This window comes from Pan troglodytes, chromosome 19 (assembly GCF_028858775.2).
Source record: "Pan troglodytes isolate AG18354 chromosome 19, NHGRI_mPanTro3-v2.0_pri, whole genome shotgun sequence".
Lineage (NCBI taxonomy): Eukaryota > Metazoa > Chordata > Mammalia > Primates > Hominidae > Pan > Pan troglodytes.
The window spans coordinates 68,207,315-68,231,068 of record NC_072417.2 but is presented as its reverse complement, the minus strand read 5'-3'; the positions used below and the strand labels follow the sequence as shown (position 1 = coordinate 68,231,068).

Here is a 23,754-nt window from a genome sequence, read left to right as displayed (position 1 = left end):
TATTCCCCTTCTATAAGGTGTGTTGCTCTGAAAAAAAGGTATAATCTTCGACAGAAATATTTTAATCAGAAAGTCTCAGCAGATGGTACGTGGTACCTACTTAGGATCTATATACACAAGAGTTGATTCTGTTCTTCCTCCAAGTTTTACCTACTTCAATACCGAGCTTCAGCTGCTTGCTTTGTACTAAAGGACATTAGCAAAGCTGGCCTATGTTCTTAGTGCCTGATAAATTGTATTCAACAAATATTTGTGGAAAGAATAGACTATTTGAGATCTATTTGTACATGCAAGTAGGTAGAGTCATGCACTGTATAACCACGTTTCAGTCAATGACAGACCACATTTGTAGCAGTGATCCCATAGGATAATAATACTGTATTTTTGCTGTACCTTTCCCATGTTTAGATACACAAATACTTAGCATTATGTTATAATTGCATACAGTATTCAGTACAGTTTCTGCTATACATACTTGAAGCCTAGGATCAATAGGCTATATGCCATATAGCCTAAGTAGATAGTAGGCTATACCACCTAGGTTTGTTTGAATACAATATGATATTTGCACAATGATGACATTGCCTAATGATGTATTCTCAGAATATATCCTTGTCATTAACCAATACATCATTATAATCTTTATATTTATGCATATAAATGGGTATTTCTGTATAGACTTCGGAAGTGAAACTGAAGCGTCAAAAAATGTACATTTAGATTCCTAGAGACACAGTTAGACTGCGCTCCAAAAAAGCTGAATCGAGTAAACAACTATCAACAGTGTATGAGTATGCTGGTTTCCTCACATATTTACTAACACTATAGATGACCAATCATTGTTAATATATGGCACTCTGGTGAATAAAAATGGTGCCTCATTGTTTTAAGTTCATTCCTAAGTAAATGAAATTAAAATATATATATTCAACATTCATCTGTTAAATATTAAATGTGCTTACTAAACAGATATTAAGCACAATAAAAAATATGAGTGTCTCTTGAATATGTGCCAGGTACCAGGCACTGTTCTAGGTGTTAGCTAATTGTGGTAAAGAAGACGTTCAAGATCACTGTTCTCAAGAAGCTTATATTTTACTAAAGGAGGTAGAAAATAAACAAGTAAACAAACAAGAAATAAAGTGCTGTGAAGAGAATAAAATAGGGGAGTGAAATAGAGTACTGGAGGTGGAGAGAAGGTCAACATTAGACAGGTGATTAGGTAAGGCCTTTCTGATAGTAGGCAATTAAACTGAGGGCTTAACGATAGAATGAACTGGACCTCTCAATCCAAACTATCCTCTTTGCTTTTCTCAAACACATCAGGCACACTCCTGCCTCAGGGCCTTTCCACTTGCTGTTCCCTCTGTCTGGAACACTTTTCCTTCAGAGAGCTATATGGCTTACTCCTGCCTCACATGGATGAAATGCCTGTGAATATCTAGTTTATGGGTTTGCAGAGAGCTACTGGGTATTTAGACCTCATTCCTATGCAATTTTAGTATTTCCATTTTCTACACAAGTTCAGCAAGGCCTCCTTCATTCCATACATAAGACTGTATGAAATGTTTCCAGAGGGCCTTTGAGGCTGCTAGTTAGATATAAACTTCTTTATTATTTCAATCTTTATATCCATTAAGTAAATTTGAGTTGAAGACTGGTTTCCTACCCAAAATTACTGCCACTTGAAAGCATGAAATGTTACTTTGCAATTGCTTTCCAGGGTTTTAGCACACGGTTTCTCACGTGTTCTCAGAGAATTAATGTAACGATAGATCATATAAATCGACATTAGTAGAAATTATTCATTATCTTCCAGGGTTTCCAGTTCTCAAAAAAAAAGGAGGTGCGGAAGAGAATGGTTTGAGGCTGTAAGGACAAAATAATCCTTTTACACAATGACAATGAACAATGAAGATTATAATGATGATGATGATAATGGTGATATTAAGTACCTACCAGATGTGAGCCATAATATTTTCAATGAGCTGGCCACTTCAGATACATTAGCTTTAATCCTCAGGACAACCCTATGGGTTGGTGATATCTCCATCTTCATAGATGAAAAAAAATGAGACTCAGCCAGCTTATAGAATTCTCAAAGCCAAATCTATTATGCCATAGAGCTGGCATTTGAACCTTACAGAGTATGATCTTTTCACTACTCTGCTTCTCTACAAGTAAAAATGAATCTACTTTTTTGATAAAAATAGAATTAGGGTGTGAACTAATTTATTTCATTTATCTGTAGTAAAAACTACAGGCAATTTTTTTTTTTTTTTTTTTTTTGAGATGGAGTCTTGCTCTGTTGCCCAGGCTGGAGTGCAGTGGCGCAACCTCAGCTCATTGCAAGCTCCGCCTCCCGGGTTCATGCCATTCTCCTGCATCAGCCTCCTGAGTAGCTGGTACTACAGGCACCCGCCACCACGCCCAGCTAATTTTTTGTATTTTTAGTAGAGACGGGGTTTCACCGTGTTAGCCAGGATGGTCTCGATCTCCTGACCTCGTGATCCGCCCGCCTTGGCCCCGCAAAGTGCTGGGATTACAGGCATGAGCCACCGCGCCCGGCCAACTACAGGCAATTTTTTACAAATGTTACTTCATTTTTATCCTATAATGCTTGGAGACAAATTCATCATTTTTACCATTTTATAAATGGGGCAAAAGTGAGGTTGAATAATTTACTTAAGGTTGTAAAATAACTTGTCTAAGAAGCAAGTTTTCTCACTCTGAATATTTTCCCTATTCTACTTTTGACTTTAACTTTCATTAGAATTCTGCAGTTATTATAAAAGAAATGAGAAACACAAATAGCACTGTGTAGTCCCAAGAACTAATTGCTTTATAATTTTTATCAATAATGCTGGTTGGATAAGGTCACACATTTTCAGAAAAAAAAATATTAAAGATTCAGTTGTTGACTTTACATCTTCATTTTTTTTCATTCAACAAAGATTTATTATTTATTTATTATGAGGTCAGCACAGTGTTTGTCACTAAAGATGCAAAGCAGTTTAGGACAAAATTCAGTGAGAAGAAAAACATACAAATAGATAATTACAAGGCAATATGAAAAGAGCAATAATACAGGTTTGAGCAAAGAGCTATTAACTCTGTCTGGAGGTTTAAGCTCACTTTATGGAGGAGTGCCTCCCCAGTTTTAAGGTCTTTACCTAGGAACATTTATTATTACCTTTTTATGTATTGTTACGCAAATAGTCCCAAAGAGAGCTTTTGTTTCTTACTGTGAGATCTCTATGATGCTTAAAAATTCTTTTACTTAAAAAAATAAGCTTTAAAGTTCAGCAGTAACAAATGCTTATTCTTAAAAAAAAAAAAAGCAATATGAAAGTTTCCAATAAAAAAACAGATAATCTCCCAATCCTATCTCCTGAGAAAATCAATGTTATCAATGAGGGAGATATCTTATGGCAGATTGAAAACTACTAAAGCTTCTTGAGGCAATGCAATCTATTGCTTTATCCTGAATATTTGTAAGTCATGAAAATTAGGTAAGATGAGGTATATTTTATTGAATGATTCGAATTAAAATAAAAAGTGAACTCTAAAACATAAACTCCAGCCTGGACAACATGGCAAAATCCCATCTCTACAAAAAATACCAAAAAATTAGCTAGGTGTGGTGGTGTGTGCCTGCAGTTCCAGCTATTTAGGAGGCTGAGGTGGGAGGATCACCTGAGCCAGGGAGATTGAGGCTGCAGTGAGCTGTGATCACACCACTGCACTCCAGCATGGGCAACAGCATGAACCTTGTCTAAAAACACAAAACAAAACAAAACCCAAACACACAAAACCCCCATAAACCTATAGTTACAGAGCAAAACACTTTCATAGTAGGTCACTTAATCCTTGAGAAAATCATATGAAGACTGTACCCTGACTTCAGAGACAGGAAGCGAATACTCAGAGAGGTCATCATATTTCACCAAATCTAAGGTGCCGTCAATTACAACACACCATGCTATTTCATATACTTTAAAAGAGAAAAAAATAATTACCAGTTCAATTGTGACATCATGTCTTAACTATATTTCTATGAGACTCACAGGATTTATTAGGAACCCTGGACAGAGAATTAGAAGACCTGAATTATGATTCTGACATTGTCCTTTCCAAACTTGTGACTTAAGTAAATCATTAAGTTCTATGAGCTTTGATCTTTCCATATAGTTTAAATTAAAAAGAATAATGTCTCTCTCACAGGGTTGCTGTGAGGACATATTAATATAAAACAGAACTTTAGAACTGCAAAACCGATAAAAATTTAAAACCTTCTATGTCAATGTTATTTTTAAAAATATTACCTGCAACAGTAATATTAATACTCTGTTGTTGAAGGCAGGAACTGAACTTCTGGATCTGAATTGAACTATTTTATAATGATAAATAATTATGAAGACTGTTACTGCACACATTTTAGTACTGCTGCCTTTTCTGAGATGAGCTGTTAATACTTTGTCCTCATGTGAACTCTGGAAAATACCTATTCCACTAACCCAAAATAAGGCATCCAGTTTGGAAGAGGAGATTTTCAGGCCTTGCGGGAGGATGTTTCTTTCTGGCATCATTTACATTTTGCTTGTCCAGTTATAGGACTGAAACACACACTATACTTTAGGCATTCTATCATTATAGTCAGTTCTAATTGTGAAAGGAATCAGAGTTTCATCTTTTGAAAAAGTGATAATTGACTATATTTTACCACTCATGCCTTCTACAATCTTAGAAGCAGTCCTTGCATTTTTCCTGCCTTTGTGCTTGAAACCATTTAATGTGATAGACTGTTCACCATGTTAGTAGTAAGGTATATAGATTTTACTTGATTAAGTACTAGATAGTACACATCCTGCAATCCCCTTGACAACTACTATATTCCTGCCTGTAGTGAGAATTAAGTCTTGCTTGTCTAGCTGTGCCTTCATATCTTAATGCTATCGATATGTGATTAAAGTATCACAGAAACCTGAAATAGTTTCTTGGAAATGATCTTCTGTGAAAACTCACAATATGTGGGAGCTTTGGGATTGATTCACACTAGATATTTGTTTTTGTATGTTAAACACTAGGAACATCATGGCTTCCTGATTTTTATGACTGAAGAACTGTCTATGTTTGCTTCCTGTGTACCAATACAGATTAGTAGATTGCTGCTATGTATCTGGTGGTATTAAAGAATTTCAGCGCTTTTTAAGGAATTTGTTTGATGAAAAAAGCAAATATCCAATAGTTGATTAGTGCAGAGAAGGCACAATAGAAAAACATGGGGTAGTCTAAGATCCAAGATGACAGCAGATCTGTCTGTGCTACCGGACTTTTTTTTACTCATTGAAACAATATGCACATGAATAGGAAAGTTTAAAAATTAACGCCGAATTTCAGGTGTTCCAAAAAGTTATACATGCTGACACATTACTAATCCTTTTTAAAAAATAAATATTTGTTAGCTGTTACTTCAAACTGAGCCCAAGTTACCACCATCTCCCACCTCAATCACTGCAATAGCCACCTAGTCTTCCTGCTTTCTTCACTCTTGCTACTCTTAGAGCCCAGTTTTAAACAAACACCCAAAGGATCTTTTAAAGTGTAGACCATATCATGTTACTCCTTCTGCCTTCCTACGACACTTAAAATCCAAACTCCTTAGTATGGTGTTCAAAGCCTTGTATTATCTGGCTTCTTGCTACGTATCCACCCTTATCGCATGCTGCTCTCCTGCTTGCTCATACGTATTAGATACACTGGCTTTTTTTTTTTTTTTTTTTTTCCTGTCCCTCAAGTATGTCAAGTTTGTTCCTATCTCACAGCATTTGTACTGGGCCTGAAAGGTCCTTCCCATAGTTTTTGTTCCTGGCTGAGTCTGGGATGCAATGTTACCTCTTCAAAGAAGACTTATTTGTCAATTAATCTAATGTAGCATCTCCACTTACTCATCTTTCCTAATACATCATCTGGTTTTATTATGTGCATAACACTCATCACTGTCTACAATTACGTTTTCTATTTATTTGTGAACTTGCTTGTCCATCTCTGCCCACTACAATTTACCTAAGCAGCTTGATAGCAAGGGCCTTGTTTGTGTTGTTATCCTAGGGTCTGGCCCATTGTAGACACTCAACAAATAGTTCTGGAAGGAATGAAATAATGAATGTAAATCATTACCTTTTCTTAAGCGATACGTTTTTCTCTTTAACTCATTTTTTCGGGAAATAAAATTGTACTAGGAAAAGAATTATTTCTCTTGTTGCTGGCAATAATTTGCCAACTTAAAACTCCCAAGATTAAATTTGATATATTTTCTTAATGGAACCTTACAACAGTGACCTACTTTCAGTTTGAAACAACACAGGAGAATATGTGAGTTCGCCATTTCCTTGAATGGCAAAATGCCACAAATATTTGTTGTGGTTATTATCTGGCTTTGAATAATCAAGTCACCAGAGAACAGGGTTGTTTTACAAAAACAGGTAAAATTTCTCTCAAGTGACACAGAATCATATAATAAGCTATTATCTAATGCTTGGAACATCACCCCAATTCTAGGAGAAGAAATAGCATAATTACTTTGTGTAGAGGAAAATACCATAATGTCCATTCTAAATATTAATAGTATAGCTGACTTTCATTAAAGAAACACAGTTTTGGCTGGGTGCGGTGGCTCATGCCTATTATCCCAGCACTTTGGGAGGCCGAGGGGGGCAGATCACTTGTGTGTGTTCAAGACCAGCCGGGCCAATGTGGCAAAACCCGTCTCTACTAAGAATACAAAACTTAGCTGGGCATGGTGGAACACACCTGTAATCCCAGCTACTTGGGAAGCTGAGGCACGAGAATCGCTTGAACCCAGGAGGCAGAGGTTGCAGTGAGCCGAGATTGCGCCACTGCACTCCAGCTTGGGCAATAGAGTGAGACCCTGTCTCCAAACAAAAAAAAAAAAAACAAAAAACAAACAAACAAACAAAAAACAAAAAAAATGTTTTTTTGTTTAATAAATTCATGCTTCTTAATAAATATATGCTCTGGGGGAAATGAGGAAAAGAATGATGAATGTCTGAGGTCCAGAATAAGTAGAATGAGAAGACGCCATATCAAGTCTAAGCTTTAGCTCCTAAAGAAGGGAAGAATTTAAAAGATAAATCCCATCAAGGCCTTTAAAATGTTACAGTACTGCCTTTCCCCTTTTTCTCATAAAACCTTTTCTAATCTGCTTAAGTAACTTCTAATTAGCTTCAGATGTAACGGAAAAAAGGCAGCTACTACTCACATTCTTCTTAAAAGGTAATATATTGCTGATTTCAGATAGGAACATCTGAAGTGATGCAGGAGACTTGCACAGACAAATACATGCAATCAGATGGTCACTGCTTGACAGTCTTATTTTTCAATTGGTTGAGTAAAAATAACATAGTTATTGAACCAACCTGTAAAAGTTGAACATCCATTTCTTTTGTTGCCTAAAATAATATGCCAAAGATTTTTCAGAGTAATGAGACATACTAAATTACATGGTTGTTAATAAAATACAAAATCATAATCTTTCTTTACTGAGAGAAATTAGGACTTTTTTTACTGTTAATAGAAATATTTTCAAAATGTTATGTATTTCATTTCATTTATTTATTTATTGTTATTATTTCAATAGTTTTGGGGGAACAGGTGGTGTTTGGTTACATGGATAAGTTCTTTAGGTGTGATTTCTGAGGTTTTGGTGCAGCCATCACTTGAGCAGTGTACACTGCACCCAATGTGTAGTCTTTTATCCCTTAACCCCCTCCCAGCCTTCCTACTAAGTCCCCAGAGTCCATTGTGTCATTCTTAGTCTTTGCATCCTCATATCTTAGCTCCCACTTATAAGTGAAAAGATAACGATGTTTGGCTTTCCATTCCTGAGTTACTTCCGTTAGAATAATGGTAACATCCATATTTTTGATATTACAGGTTGAGTACCCTTATCTGAAATGCTTGGACCAGAAGTATTTTGGATTTTGGAATACTTGCATATACATAATGAGGTACCTTAGGAATGGGACCCAAGACTACAACATACAATTCATTTGTTTCATAAGCACCTTTTACACAGCTTTTATAGAATATTTGTAACAATTCTGTGCGTGAACCAAATTTGTGATCATTGAACCATCAGAAAGTAAAGGTGTCACTATTCTGGTCACCCATGTGGATAATCTGTGGTTGTTTGGCATCACCATCATGCTTGCTCAGAAAAAAATATATCAAAGCTGAAGTGGGCTGGGAGGGTGTTTTGTTTTGTTTTGTTAGTTTTTTTTTCTCTTGGGGACGCTGAATAAACTGTGTTATGCTCCTGTGTTTTGACTACCACCCATCACATGAGGTCAGGTGTGAAATTTTCCACTTCTGGGGCCATATCTGCACTCAAAAGTTTTGGATTTTGGGGCATTTCAAATTTTGGATTTCAGATTTGGGATGTTCAATCTGTATAAGAAATGCAGTAATAAAAATACATGTATATACTTATACACATCTTTTTTGCAAAAAAAATAGTAACAGGTGGGATTATTGAGTGAGAATATATGACCATTAAAAACATTTTAACTTTCAAAAAAACCTTCCAAATGGATATTTAAAAAGCTCTTGATATATACTGCAAAACGGATTCCCAAGGATGTCATGCCAATTTATATTCCCCACCTGTAGTGGATGAAATGTTTACTTTCAACTTTAATTAGTGGCAGGCCCAGATGGCTCATAAACTGGAGGGATTTTTTAAAATGCCTAATACATGAGCAATTTAAGAAAATAAAGTATATTCTCTACAGAAGGATTCCCGCTCCTTGCTTCCTTTGCTTAGGCATCATTTAGGGCCTCTTGGGTGTAGAAACCTTAGCTCCAACTGCTGATCTCAATTCTGTGAAATCTCTGAAGCTTAAAATCCTACTTATCATGACAGTTTCATATTGTTTCTGATGCAGGGTGATATTCCTTTCTTGTTTTTTATCTAAACACACACACACACACACACACACACACACACACACACACACACAATTTAAAATGTCATTTCTATGTGTAAGAGCAGAATGGGAAGGTTTTAGCATGAGATCCCTCTTCTATCTTGATCCTGAAGTCCACTATGAATCTTGAGAGCTGTATTTCCTGGCTTTAATACTGTGGACCTTCTCACAATCATATATTTATATGTATATGTATGCATTTGTTTATAAGAGCTAGAATAGCTTGAATGAGATGTGTGTGTATATATACACATTATATATGTTATACATTTTTATTCATAAAAGCTTGAATTTAGAGAGCTCTCTACTCAGAACTGGTTTTTGACCTTTTAAAGAATGTGTAGACCCTTTGATTGCCCTAAAATTTGACCAAATTGTTGTTGGAATTACCCTCTCAAACCTCTGGGTGAAATGTACCTTTGCATTGTGAGTTTAAGGATGACTCAGCAGTCTGAGTGGGGTGAAAAGTGACTTAGAACAAGAGGTGGCTGCGCAGAGTGATGTGGCTTTTGGTGCTGAAGCTGTCGTGCCAACTCCTCTTACATTTAAAGCTTCCTGTATGCCCCAGTGTCTGTCAGATCTAAAGTGTGTCTCCACTTTCTAAAGGATCAAGCCCCAGTTGTCCTTCTGCTTGACAAATAATCTGTGTGAACCTGAGGATTTCAACAAATGCCATTGACTCACTAAGATAAAAAAGAGTGAAAAGAGATCGTCTGCCCCCTACCCCCAGCCTGTCTTTGACTTTATTCATTACTTCTTCAAATCAGAACATATTAAGAGTGTCCTCCTGCCACGGTTCCTGCCAGCCAGTTATTCCCACAATCGCTACTGTTGTTTAGCAGTGGGAGTAACAGGTTGGCCCTTTCTGCTTTCCATCCATGTGGTCCTATCTCTCCTATATTAAAAAGATTTTAGGATTCACCTGTAACAGCTAGTGCTTTTGAAGATTTTTGCCCTATTTTGTATTCTAGTTATCATTTCCATGAGGCCTGAAGGAAGGTAGTTAAAGGCCTGTGCTTATGCTGCCAATTTAACAAGAAGTCAATATATTCTCTTTTTATTAAAGACCTCATATGGGTTACCTGGCCAGATTTTTTCTTATTATGCATTTTTAAAGATAGAACTGCCTCTTTATGCTTTTGTTACATAATCATTTTGTCAATCTATATGTCAGTTAAACAGAAATTGCAGTTCTGAACATGTAGTTCAAAACTATTTTATTTCAAATAGAAACTACACAAAGGCATTATAATGATATAGAACATGTAAATATAAGGAGATCAATAGAAGCATCTCCAGGGGTTCCAATACTGATTAAAAATGCCTATTCTGTTTTCAGACTGTTCTCACTGTGAATAATGACAGAACAGACAAAAGTTTCCTCACAGTTAGCAATAAACAACTGAAAGATAAGATGCTGATTAAGACATTTAGCCACAGTTTCCGGTGACAATTACATTCTAACACAACATCAATAATAACATTAAATGATACATATTATGAAAAGCTCTCATCTACCATATTTTCAAATGTATCCAAGTTGAAAGAAGCTTTAGACAATAATAATTTAATGCCTACCATAGCGAGAAAGTAAAATTAAATTAATTACTTTAAATAACAATAATGTGGCACCAGCAGTAGTCATGGCAGTGGCAGCAGCAGCAACGACAACAACAACATCCATACAGGGAACATCCTACCCTACCAGAGGCTCTTTTGGGAATTTCATATGTACTTCATTTAATCTTTCAATCCTGCCACTTTGATATTATGAGATCCACTTTTTATATGCAAAAACAGACCTAGAAATTAAGCAATTTGGCCAATGAAATTGGATGAACAATTGGGGTGCTCTGTGGAGCATCTCTAAGGAACATCAGAGATTCTGTGGAGCATGGTTTACATGTATTCAAACTGCTGCTTCCTTCCAGGCTGCCTCTATGATTTACACACTTCTCTACTGTTAGAGGTATTCTGGTGAGGCTGGGATGGCCATGTATGCAATGATGTGGAAAGCATTCATGTTCCTTATACATGGGAGAGTCCTAGGTCGGGGTTCATAAACACTCTGAAAATGGATCCAAAATGTGTATAATCTCACATTTCTGGGAAGAAGATTTTCATCAGATTTCAATGGAGTCCACAATCCAGGAAAGCTTTAGAATTGTCTTCTAGGCCTGGCACGGTGGCTCACGTCTGTAATCCCAGCACTTTGGGAGGCTGAGGCAGGTGGATTACCTGAGGTCAGGAGTTTGAGACCAGCCTGACCAACATGGTGAAAACCTGTCTCTACTAAAAATACAAAAATTAGCCAGGTGTGGTGGCAGGCACCTGTAATCCCAGCTACTCAGGAGGCCGAGGCAAGGAGAATTGCTTGAACCCGGGAGGCGGAGTTTGTGGTGAGCCAGGATCACATCATTGTACTCCAGCCCAGGCAACAGAATTGTCTTCTAGATATTCCTTAGAGCCTGGTTTTAAGCTGTAAGAGCCAATAAATCTTATCCTTCAGCTTTCTGAGAAAATCCCATAGTATAACATCCTAGAGAACACTTATATTAAGAAGAAAGTAGAGGCAATTACCCAAGTAAAAATTTCAAATTGTAACTTGAAATAACCAGATAGCCAAGGCAAAGAAAGAAAATGAGGGAGGGGTTGTGGCTGAATTATCTACTTCATGGTAGTAATTTTGTTTTCCATGCAGAAAAAGCTGCTGCTTAAAGAGAAAGAAAATCAGCTGAATTTAATCTGAATTATTAAACTTGAAAAGCTATGTCATACAAATTTATAAAAAGTACTGGCAAAATGTGCCAACATTAGCAATTATATTTCTAAATAAAAGGACAACATAGATTTGCTAGTTTTAAACATCAAAGCATAACCCTTGCAAGAGGTAATACCTTTATAAGGAAAACTATAAAATGCTCATGGGAAAACTACAAAATGCTCATGGAAGAAACTGAAGAGGCTATAAACAAATGGAAGGATATCCCATGCTCACAGATCAGAATAATTATTAATAGTACTGTTAAAATAACAATACTACCCAAAGCAATCTACACATTCAATATAATACCCATCAAAATACCAATGACATTCTTCACGGAAACAGAAAAAAATTCTAAAATTTGAATGGAACCACAAGAGACCCTGAAGAGCCAAAGCAAACCTGAGCAAAAACAACAAAGCTGGAAACATCACACTACCAGACTTCAAAATATACTACAAAGCTGCAGTAACCAAAACAGCATGGGACTGGCCTAAAATCACACAGACCAATGAAACAGAATAGACAACCCAGAAATTAATCCACATATTTACAGCCAACTGATTTTTGACAAAGGTGCCAAAAGCACTGGGAAAGGATAGTCTCTTCAACAAACGGTACTGGAAAAACTGGATATCCATATGCAGATGAATGACCCTATACAAAAATCAACTCAAAATGAAGCAAAGACCTAAATGTAAGATCTGAATATAAAACTACTAGGAGAAAAAAATAGGGGAAACACTTCAAGACAATGGTCTGGGAAAAGATTTTATGAATGAGACCTCAAAAGCACAGGCAACAAAAGCAAAATAAACAAATGAGATTATATCAAACTAAAGACCTTCTGCACAGCAAAGGTAACAATCAAGAGTGAAAAGACAACCTATAGAATTGGAGACAATATTTGCAAACTACTCTTCTGACAGGGAATTAATATTCAGAATACACAAGGAACTCAAACTACTAGCAGAAAACCAACAGCAAAAAACCAATCAATCTGATTTAAAAAGTGAGCAAATGATCTGAACAGACATTTCCCAAAAGAAGACATACAAATGGCCAGCAAATAGATGAAAAATGCTCAACATCACTAATCGTCAGGGAAATGCAAATCAAATCCACAATGAGTTACCATCTCACCCTAGTTAAGATGACTATTATCAAAAACACAGAAAGTAAATGCTGGAGAAGATGCAGAGAAAAGGGAACCCTTGTACACCATTGGTGGGAATGTAAACTAGTAAAGCCACTATGGAGAACAGTATAAAGGTTCCTCAGAAAACAAAAATAGAACTACAATATGAGTCAGCAATCCTACCACTGGGCATTTATCCAAAGAAAAGAAAGTCAGCATATTGAAGAGACATCCTGCCATGCGTATTGCAGCACTATTCACTATAGCCAAGATACAGAATCAACCTTAGTGTCCAACAACAGACGAATGGATAAGGAAAATGTGGTATGTGTGCGTGTCTCCATATACGAATAAAAAAGTTGATCTCACGGAAGTAAAAAGTAGAACAGAGGGTACTAGAGACTGGAAGGACACGGAGAACAGGGGGATAGGGAGAGATTTGTTAAAGGATAAAAAATTACAGCTAGATAGAAGGAATAAGTTCTAGTGTTCTATACTAGTGCAGGATGAGTATAGTTAACAATAATGTACTACATAGTTTGAAATAGCTAGAAGGAGGATATTGAATGTTCCCAACCAAAGGAAATGATCAATGTTTGAGATGACAGATATGCTAGTTACTCTTATCTGACTATTGTATATTATGTGTATCAAAATATCACTATGTACCCCATGCATACATACAATTATTACTTGTCAATTGAAAGTAAAATTTAAATAAAATCTAAAAAACCTGATTGCATAATTAATTTATAACCAGCCTGGAAATTACTGAGTATCATTGGGGAAAAAAAAGTGCAGATGAAATTTTTTACTTTTCTTCCAAATAAGTTCTGCAGAATTTCGAATATTTTCTTTGAATAATCATGTTTGACAGATACTGAAGTTAATGTTAGCAAGATAATGAAAATTAATGATAGCAGTGTTCACTGGGCTATGTCTGTGCAGGTGTTTCCCTCCACTGTTGCCACCCCAACATAAAAATGTCTGATATATAAAATTCTGAACTTACACATAACACATTACGAGCGATTATTTTCATTCCTCCTAAAACCCACAGAATTTCTTCACATAATTAGCTCTTAGGAGTTTTTGATATATAATTTGATTTTTACAAATGTATTAGGTTATACAAATTTTTAAGTATATATTTATTGGGAAAACTGAGTAGACACTATGAGTGGCATAGTTTCCAATCCTCCATAACACAGTTGTGAAATCAGAACTTACCCCAGAGGGTCTTTGAATGTTACCCCATACCAAGCCAAGCCATCTATTACCCAGAACTGTACTGAAAACACCATTTTGATAGTTAATTAACATGGAACTTTACATCTTTCTTTCTCTCTTTCTCATTCTTTTTTCATCTATTCCCCACCATAGGGAAGATTAAAAGTGGCAAACTAGAGGGATGGTGGAATGTTAGAAGCAAGCAGAAAGACAACTAGCAGGTAGGGTGACATTAGGGAAGAGACAGAAAAACAACCAAAATCTAACACACTAATCTACTAATATGCCATATATTAATGGGTACTTGTAATAATGATTATTGAGCCATCCCAACTAAATTAACTTGTATTTAACTTATACTAATGTATCACTTTTTTTTAATTATACTTTAAGTTTTAGGGTACATGTGCACAATATGCAGGTTAGTTACATATGTATACATGTGCCTTGCTGGTGCGCTGCACCCACTAACTCGTCATCTAGCATTAGGTATATCTCCCACTGCCATCCCTCCCCCCTCCACCCACCCCACAACAGTCCCCAGAGTGTGATGTTCCCCTTCCTGTGTCCATGTGTTCTCATTGTTCAATTCCCACCTATGAGTGAGAATATGCGGTGTTTGGTTTTTTGTTCTTGCGACAGTTTACTGAGAATGATGATTTCCAATTTCATCCATGTCCCTACAAAGGACATGAACTCATCATTTTTATGGCTGCATAGTATTCCATGATGTATATGTGCCACATTTTCTTAATCCAGTCTATCATTGTTGGACATTTGGGTTGGTTCCAAGTCTTTGCTATTGTGAATAATGCCGCAATAAACATACATGTGCATGTGTCTTTATAGCAGCATGATTTATAGTCCTTTGGGTATATACTGGTACCAAAACAGAGATATAGATCAATGGAACAGAACAGAGCCCTCAGAAATAACGCCACATATCTACAACTATCTGATCTTTGACAAACCTGACAAAAACAAGAAATGGAGAAAGGATTCTCTATTTAATAAATAGCTGGGAAAACTGGCTAGCCACATGTAGAAAGCTGAAACTGGATCCCTTCCTTACACCTTATACAAAAATCAATTCAAGATGGATTAAAGACTTAAACGTTAGACCTAAAACCATAAAAACCCTAGAAGAAAACCTAGGCATTACCATTCAGGACATAGGCATGGGCAAGGACTTCATGTCTAAAACACCAAAAGCAATGGCAACAAAAGCCAAAATTGACAAATGGGATCTAATTAAACTAAAGAGCTTCTGCACAGCAAAAAAAACTACCATCAGAGTGAACAGGCAACCTACACAATGGGAGAAAATTTTCACAACCTACTCATCTGACGAAGGGCTAATATCCAGAATCTACAATGAATTCAAACAAATTTACAAGAAAAAAGCAAACAACCCCATCAAAAAGTGGGCAAAGGACATGAACAGACACTTCTCAAAAGAAGACATTTATGCAGCCAAAAAACACATGAAAAAATGCTCACCATCACTGGCCATCAGAGAAATGCAAATCAAAACCACAATGAGATACCATCTCACACCAGTTAGAATGGCAATCATTAAAAAGTCAGGAAACAACAGGTGCTGGAGAGGATGTGGAGAAATAGGAACACTTTTACACTGTTGGTGGGACTGTAAACTAGTTCAACCATTGTGGAAGTCAGTGTGGCGATTCCTCAGGGATCTAGAACTAGAAATACCATTTGACCCAGTAATGTATCACATTTTATTCTCCAAAGATGGCCACAATAATAACTTCTGACTATATGCTCTTCTATAAAGAGACCTTGTCACTTTCCCATACACGGGTGGAGTCTAAGTCCCATCCCCTCAAATTTGCATTGATGAATAGAATATGGTGAAAGCGAGGCTGTGTGACTTCTGAGGCTGGGTCATAAAAGGTGATACAGCTTTTGTCTTGTTCACTGAAACACCTATGCTGGAGCCTTGAGCCACCACATAAGAAGTTCAACTACCTTGAGGTCACCATGCTAGGGAGGCCAAATATAGGTAGGTGTTCCAGTTGATAGCCACAGATGAGCTCCCATCTTAGATGTCCAGCCCAGTAGAGTCATCAGATATTGCATCCCCAACAGACATCTGACTGCAACCATGTGAGAGTGCTCTAACATGAGCTGCCTAGCTGAGCGCAATTAACCAAAAGGACCATGAGAGACAATACTAAATTGTTGGTTTAAGCCATTAACTTTTGGGTTGATTTGTTCTGCAGCAATGGTAAATGGAACAGCTTCTTTTTAAAAAAGTGCTATGTACATAGTTCAACCACAATTCAAAACTTATTCCCGAGTATGTTTTTTTGTGCTAGGAATGTGATAGGTAGGTGCTTCAAATAAATTATATTATTTAATAATCAAACAACTTTTTTGAGTAATATCTTCATTTAGTGAAAAAGGAGATGTAAAATACTTTTTAAAAGCTCTTTTCTGGCCGGGTGTGGTGGCTCATGGCTTTAATCCCAACACTTTGTGAGGCTGAGGTGGGTGGATTGCTTGAGTCCAGGAGTTCAAGACCAGGCCTGGGCAACATGGAGAGACCCTGTCTCTACTAAAAATAAAAAAAATAGCCAGGCATGGTGATGTACACCTGTGGTCTCAGCTACCTGAGAGGCTGAGACACCTGAACCTAGGGGTGGGAGTGATGGGGGATCAGGGAGGAGGAGGTTGCAATGAGCTGAGATCGAGCCACTGTACTCCAGACTGGGTAATAAAGCAAGACCATGTCTTGAAAAAAAAAAATGCTTTCTTGCATGCAACTACTTCTTGTGTGATGAATGCAATGTGTCATTGATTCTCTTTAAGGATAATAACTTCATTTTATTTCAAGAATATAATATAGCTATCTTCAGAATATTACATTATCTTTATTTAATTAAAGACTTTTTTTCTCTCTCTTCAGAATCTCCCTGTTATGTAGTTCTTCTCCCCCTGGACCATTATTAGGTGATTCTTGGTTGTTGGTTCATATTTTAAATAAGGATCAACAATAGAGGTTCCCACTAAGAACGGTATTGCACCTAGGGGGCATTTTTGGAAATTTGTGAGGCATTATCTATTGTCACAGTGTTTGGGGATATTTTTGGCATTTAGTGAAAGGGTACTAGGAATGCTAAACATCCTATCATTATTGGATACACTGAACGGTCCTGTGCAACAAAGAATTGTTCTGTGTCCTGTATAATGTTTAAATGTCCCACTAGATATTTATGGTGGTAAAAAATCTGTTTGTAATTACTCAAATCTGGAACAAAATTCCATTTTTAGATAAACTCCAAATATTTTTGCATAGTTTTAATATACATTAAATTTCCCAGGCTTGTACCTACTATATAAATTAATGGAAGATTTTACTTTCTTCTCTTCAGAACTTTACCATTAGTCACCATTTTGGACAATCATTTGGACATTACTGATGACAATCTGCTCATGCTATTTAAAATGACAACACAATGTTCCTGTATCAGTCTACATTCATGGTTGCCACATTTGTGGTGATTCTCTGTTTAGGTGCAGGCAACTGATGACTACATTACATATCCTAGTATAGCTGTACTAAAGCATTTATGTTTTGAAATATATATAATTTTATTATAAATCACCTCCCTCTTATTTCTCCTCTACAGTACATTAGCACATTGTTGATTTTTATAAATTATAGGTATAGTTAGGTAAATTATAATTTTCATTGCAGGAAAATAAACAGTACGTAAGAAGTAGTTAGAAAAAGGGAGTTGAAATTCATAAAGAGACAAAAGTGTCTGGAGAGACACAAAAAGAAAAAGAGGAAAATGTCCAGTCATTTAAGTTTTCCCCAAGGATTTCTCTGTCTGTTGGGATGATGGAAGTTACTAGAGCATTGCCTTACTTCTCTTTCTAGCCCAATGATGACTCTAGGATTATCTAGTGACAGTTCATGTAGTTCCTTTAGAGAGGTATTTTCCTGGCTCTAGCATAGGAGGATATGCCCGAGCCAGCAGCTCTGAAGACTAGGGAACTGGTTCAGCTATTCCAAGCCATTTAATTAATTACCCTGCTGACTGCCCCAGAGTCTGTTCCCAGTCTTCACTGTCTGTGATCCTGGGGTTTTTTCCACGGTTCTGCTTAACTCATTGTTTCAGCAGTTTTGTCTGTTATATTTGTGTTTTGGGGTCTTTTGCTTAGTTGGACTGTACATTTAATCTTATTCCATCTGTGGGATATTATTATTTAACAACAAGTTCCTCAATGCTGATTCCACTCCTCCAGTTTCCAGTGCTGCTGTGGATTGATTTTTACATTTATTCTGCCATTTCAAAGAAACTTTGGGTGGAAGTGGATGTAAAGGCATATCTTAATTAGAGCTTCATTCTGAGCCTTTACATAAAGGAAATATTCTCCTCCTACGATTGGTACATTAATATTTTTATTGATTAGGTATCAACTTTGCTGTAGGCAAGCCACTATAACGAAATTCAACTGTCTGACTTCAATTTGTTTTGTTAAATAAATTACTTTTAAAAAGTGAAAAAATGCAGAAAACTTACAATCCATATCAAGTAAGGCACGAACAGATTTAACAAGTTCCTTAGATTCAAGTGCCAGCGTTGCTGGGATGCTACGTCCATTCCTTCCCAGTGGTGTGAGGGAAGTCTGAGAAGCTAACACAGCTCTTCTTTCACTATGAAGGCAATAAAATAAAGTTGAACTTACTACACAATAAACAACATCTATCTTTACTAAATCTGAAGTTGTATCAGTTATAGATTTGTACAAAAATATTTATATTTCTGAGGAAATTATTTCATATAACCCAAATTGAAGTAATTCACATAAAACAATATTTCTGTTTTCAATTATTTACGACATAATAAGTAGAAATATTTTAAAATTAGGTTGACTTCATGTATGAGAAAGAAGTAATAGAAGGATGACCTGTCTCCTAAATCATTTGTTGGGCTTATTTTGTGAGTGCTTCTCTTTTGCTAACATGATATAATTTTATTTAGTTCTGTATAAATTCAAATTAAGCATATAAACATGAATTTGTTAAAATACATTTATTATTACTTCTAGTAATATTAAATATAAATTCAATATATGTATTTGGCTCCTGAAATTATCTCTTAAATTATTCCATTTTTTGCCTCGAATCAAAAACAGCCTAGAGCATTTGTATCACTTTCAAAAAATGCAAATGCCACCTAAAATGAATGCATTCTGATCTAATTAAAAATTAAATGTTTTCTTCAAAAAATTACACTAAAACTTACTTGAAAAAAAATTTAAACTGATGACAAAATCATCATTATTTATACTCCATCTTCCTAAGCATAATGATATTAATTCACAAAGGGTAACAAAAGCATCAGTTCTCAAATTCAAATACATAGCCTTTATTCTGTGTTGAATGACCAAGGCCAATATCCATGTAGAGGATATGCTATATTGAAATGACTGCACCAGTTTTTACTAGTGTTTAATTTACTAAGACACCATGAAATGTTGTGTGATGTAGCTATTTAAAGTTGTCTTTTTTTCCATGAAGCAGTTTAAGGCAAGGGCAGGCTCTGGCTTTTAAATAGTCATTTTAACCTTAATTTTTAAAACAAAACTTTTGAATTATTAGTCAAGGTAAAACTAAGACCTTGGAAAGCTGAGGGTGGGTGACACACTTAGCCCATAAAGAAATAAATATGATTACTGATTATTTTAAGATCCTTACTGAGAGTAATAATCATGAAATTCACAGAGTTTTCTTGTATCATAAGCAGCAAGGAGAGTAAGAAGTTATGTCAGGTTCCTTCATCATAAGAAGTAAAACATTACTTGAGTTTAGAAGTGAATTATAAATATTCTTCTAAATTAAAAAATGCTATGTGGACACCAAAAATATCTTCATTTATTAAGCTGCTGTTTTCACAGTAAAGGGTAGAGTATTTATTTACTTTTTGAGACAGGGCGTCACTATGTTATCCAGGCTGGAGGGCAGTGGTATGATCACAGCTCATTGCAGCCTCAATCTCCTAGAGCTCCTGGGCTCCAGCAATCCTCCTGCCTCAACCTCCCAAGTAGCTGGGAATATAGGAATGCACCATCACATCTGGCTATTTCTTTTTTTTTTTTTTTTTTTGTAGAGATAGGGTCCCACTGTGTGCCACTATGTTCCTTGTCTCAAACTCCTGGGCTCAAGTGATCCTCCTGCCTCAGCCTCCCAAAATACTGGGATTACAGGTATGCGCCATCACACCCAACCTCATTGAGTCTTCCTGTTTCTGCAAGCGTATATTGCTAGAAGTAGAAGATGTATCTAGGACTAGTGGCAGCTATTATGAGAGCAGAAAAAAATTACTTTGGAAATGCATAAACAAGAATCTTTCTTTTGTAAATGTCTTTCATCATGTATCAAAATGACCATAAACTTGTGGTTTGAAATAAATAAATTTGATTAGTATGTTTGCAGCTTCTAGTAAGAAACTTTAAATCCAAAACATATTATGAATAATGAGACAATCGAGGTATATTCTCCAAATATATTTCTTTTATTTATAGCTACTGAAAGATGAAAACGAAAGAAAATGATTGCATGAATATGTTTTCCAAAATTCTGTTTGCCAGAACAACTAATCTGCTGGGTTGAGATACCTTTAGTAGTGAACCTGTGACCAGTAACTTTGATTCATATGCAAGACAATTACAGAATTTTAAGTTAACCTCATCTTTATAGAATTTTTGATAAAGACAGGATAGGTGGTTTCTACCATAATTTTAGATTACAAGGTTACAATGATTGACTAAATACCTCCAGGAATTTCTTTAACAGAGATGGGACCCAAAACAATATGTCCTTGCATCTATTTCCATATGATGGCATCCAATGGGAGTTATGTAGCACCTTAGGACTATTTAAGAGATTTTTAGTACTTGAGTCACAATGACCAGATGAAGAATTTAATCACTACCCATATTCTGCAAAAAGCACTTAAATTTTCTTACCTTAAATATGATAAAGGAGTAGAATTATCAGAAAATACTTCTTGAATAGCCTAGCAACAAACAAGATGGTGAAGGAGATATATCAGTTTGACAGTTTTTAAAAAATATCTTTTCTTCATTAATATTTATAACCTCCTCTGTCCACGGATTAAACTGATGCTTCTATTATGCAGGGGGGGTGGAAACAATTGAACTAACATGCAATTTTACTCAGAAATATAACAGCTATGAAAACATTTCTTTATAAGGTAAGTAGTTATCAAATAATGTTTATGCATTATCAGGATTTTTGGTAAAGTATTCATTAAAATAGTATATACTTGGAATCACATCACCTTGTCTCAATTATTTCTCTAAACAATCTATAAAATGTTAGCCAGTCTTTTCATCATGTATGCAGTTCTAAATCTGACCATAAGCCAGCATTGCTGCTTTGAGACTAGAGAATGTTTCACTAGGTACCAAATACAGTAACATTTATCTATATGCCAGTTGCCTATATATTTTTTAAAGATGAATGTAATAGAACAGAAAAACTTACCTCTACAAAATGAAGAAGCTTTTCAGTGGATGCCTCAAAAGTTTTTCGAGCCATTTCTGATTTTCGTAATTGGCAGTCGAGTACCATGATTCTCTTTTTTAAATCCTGAACACTTTCCTGCACAGAGATATCAAAAGGAGCATTTACACATTTCTTCAGTTTTACATTACTGGTCCCTATTTTCAGTTTTTATGAACTAATATTCAATATTACCAAATTATCTTTTTCTCTTACTGTACATATGTTTTGATTTTGGGGGGCATGTAACTAACTGCATATTTAAAAGTTAATTTGCAGAGAGATACTGCAAGTTTTATGAGATAAGTTGTATATGAGTTTATTGATTCTTATAGTAAAATACATTTAAATTAGTTTATGGTTTTGTTTTGTTTTGTTTTTGCAATGTGTCTTACCAGATGCTGACAGAAACCTCTACTAATTTAACATAACTAAAAATGCTGGATACACACACACACACACACACACACACACACACACACACACACACACACGATGTAAGACAAAGCTAGCAAGGAAGTAAAGGAATTCCATGGAGACATGCAACAGCAATGCCAAGTGAACCCACTGGGGTAAGAGAGCACTGAAGCATTATTTGCTCGGAGGGTATATGCTGATCCCTGGTGGCCTACAGTTTGGGGTTTCAACAGTCACAAATGGAAAACAGAAGAAACTCAATGGGTGAACTAGGAAGAAGTAAACTTCACAGAGGTAAACAGTGTTTTGATGTTGGCTCAGGTGACTTGAGTAAAAAAGTTTCTCGTGAATAATTCCTAACCAAAAGTCCCCATTCACACAGGTTTGGGGCCAGAATTTACATTATCTGTGTGGCCTAAAAAGCCATATGCTGAAATTTTACTTTAAATTGGTCCCAGGCTAGCAGAAGCAAACTCAAAACTCTGGAGAGATATTTCTAAAACTCAGAGCTCAAAGAATTCCCACTTATAATGCATTGATAGAACATGACCTCACAGACACAAACAAAAATCACTAAACATATGAGAAAATAAGCTCTATGAATGAAAGCTAACTGAAGGAAACAAAGTACAGTATCAGATCTTATAAAGATAGCAGATATTTAAGTGAGCAGATACAAAATATAAGGCAATTATGTTTAATATGTTTTTAAAAATAAGAGGGAATTGAAAGTATAATACACAAGAAACTATTGAAATAGATCCAGATAACATAAAAAATACATCTCAAAAATAAAAATGTAACATAACTAAATTAGAAACTTTATTTATAGATTTGACATCCAGTTAGATACAATTATAAAGAGAATGGGTGAACTTGACAACAGAGGTAAAGAAACTTCTCATAATGGGACAGAAAGACAAAAATTGAAATACAAATGGGGAGAAAAGGTAAAGAGAAAACAGCCAGAAGAAGCTATAGCACACATCCAATCTGAATTACACAAGAACAAATACAAAGAATGAAAGAGAAATCGCTCAGGATAATAGCTTAGTGATTTCCAGAAATGGCAGAAGACATTGCTTTTCGAATCGGGAAGCTCAATGAATCCCAAATAGTACACACTAAAGTAAGTTCACACATGATTCATCATAGTCAAACTGCTGAACATTGAAGCCAAAGATATCTTAAAATCATATAGAAGGAAACAGATTGCAAACAAATGACAGATTGACAGCTGACATCACAAACACGAAATAAAAACAGTGAAAGATATTAAATGCCAACTTAACATTTTAAATGTAGCAAAAATATATTTCAAGAACAAGAGTTGAATAAAGATGTTCTTCAGACAAATAAAATGGGGAGAGCTTATTATCATCAGATCCTCACTACATGAATTTCTAAAATATGTACTCATGAAGAAAGAAACCAAGTGAGAAGGTCTGAGATGTAAGAATGTTTAACAGAAAATGGTAAACATGGAGTCTATTAAGCAAATGCTGACCACACAAAACAAATAATCAATGTCTAATTTGTGGTCTTAAAAGTAAAGAAAGAACTAAAATACTGACAAAAATGGAAATTAAGTCAGGAGGGATGATTGGATTTGTGTCCATTTTACCATAGAGTG

At 35.7% G+C, this 23,754-nt stretch overlaps 1 protein-coding gene across 7 annotated transcripts in view; it reads right to left on the bottom strand.

The window, feature by feature from the left end:
* Nucleotides 1–23,754, bottom strand: part of STXBP4 (syntaxin binding protein 4) — a 242,518-nt gene that overhangs the window by 111,039 nt on the left and 107,725 nt on the right. For all 7 annotated transcript variants that reach the window (XR_010153343.1, XR_010153342.1, XR_010153344.1 and 4 more), the window contains 3 exons: nucleotides 21,687–21,803; nucleotides 21,146–21,195; nucleotides 18,697–18,830 (listed from right to left, as the gene is read on the bottom strand). Coding sequence is in view for 4 of the 7 variants with exons in the window: in XM_523800.9 (XP_523800.3) it covers nucleotides 18,697–18,830; nucleotides 21,146–21,195; nucleotides 21,687–21,803 (301 nt within the window). In the remaining 3 variants the exon portion in view is untranslated. The remainder of the gene's footprint in view (nucleotides 1–18,696; nucleotides 18,831–21,145; nucleotides 21,196–21,686; nucleotides 21,804–23,754) is intronic.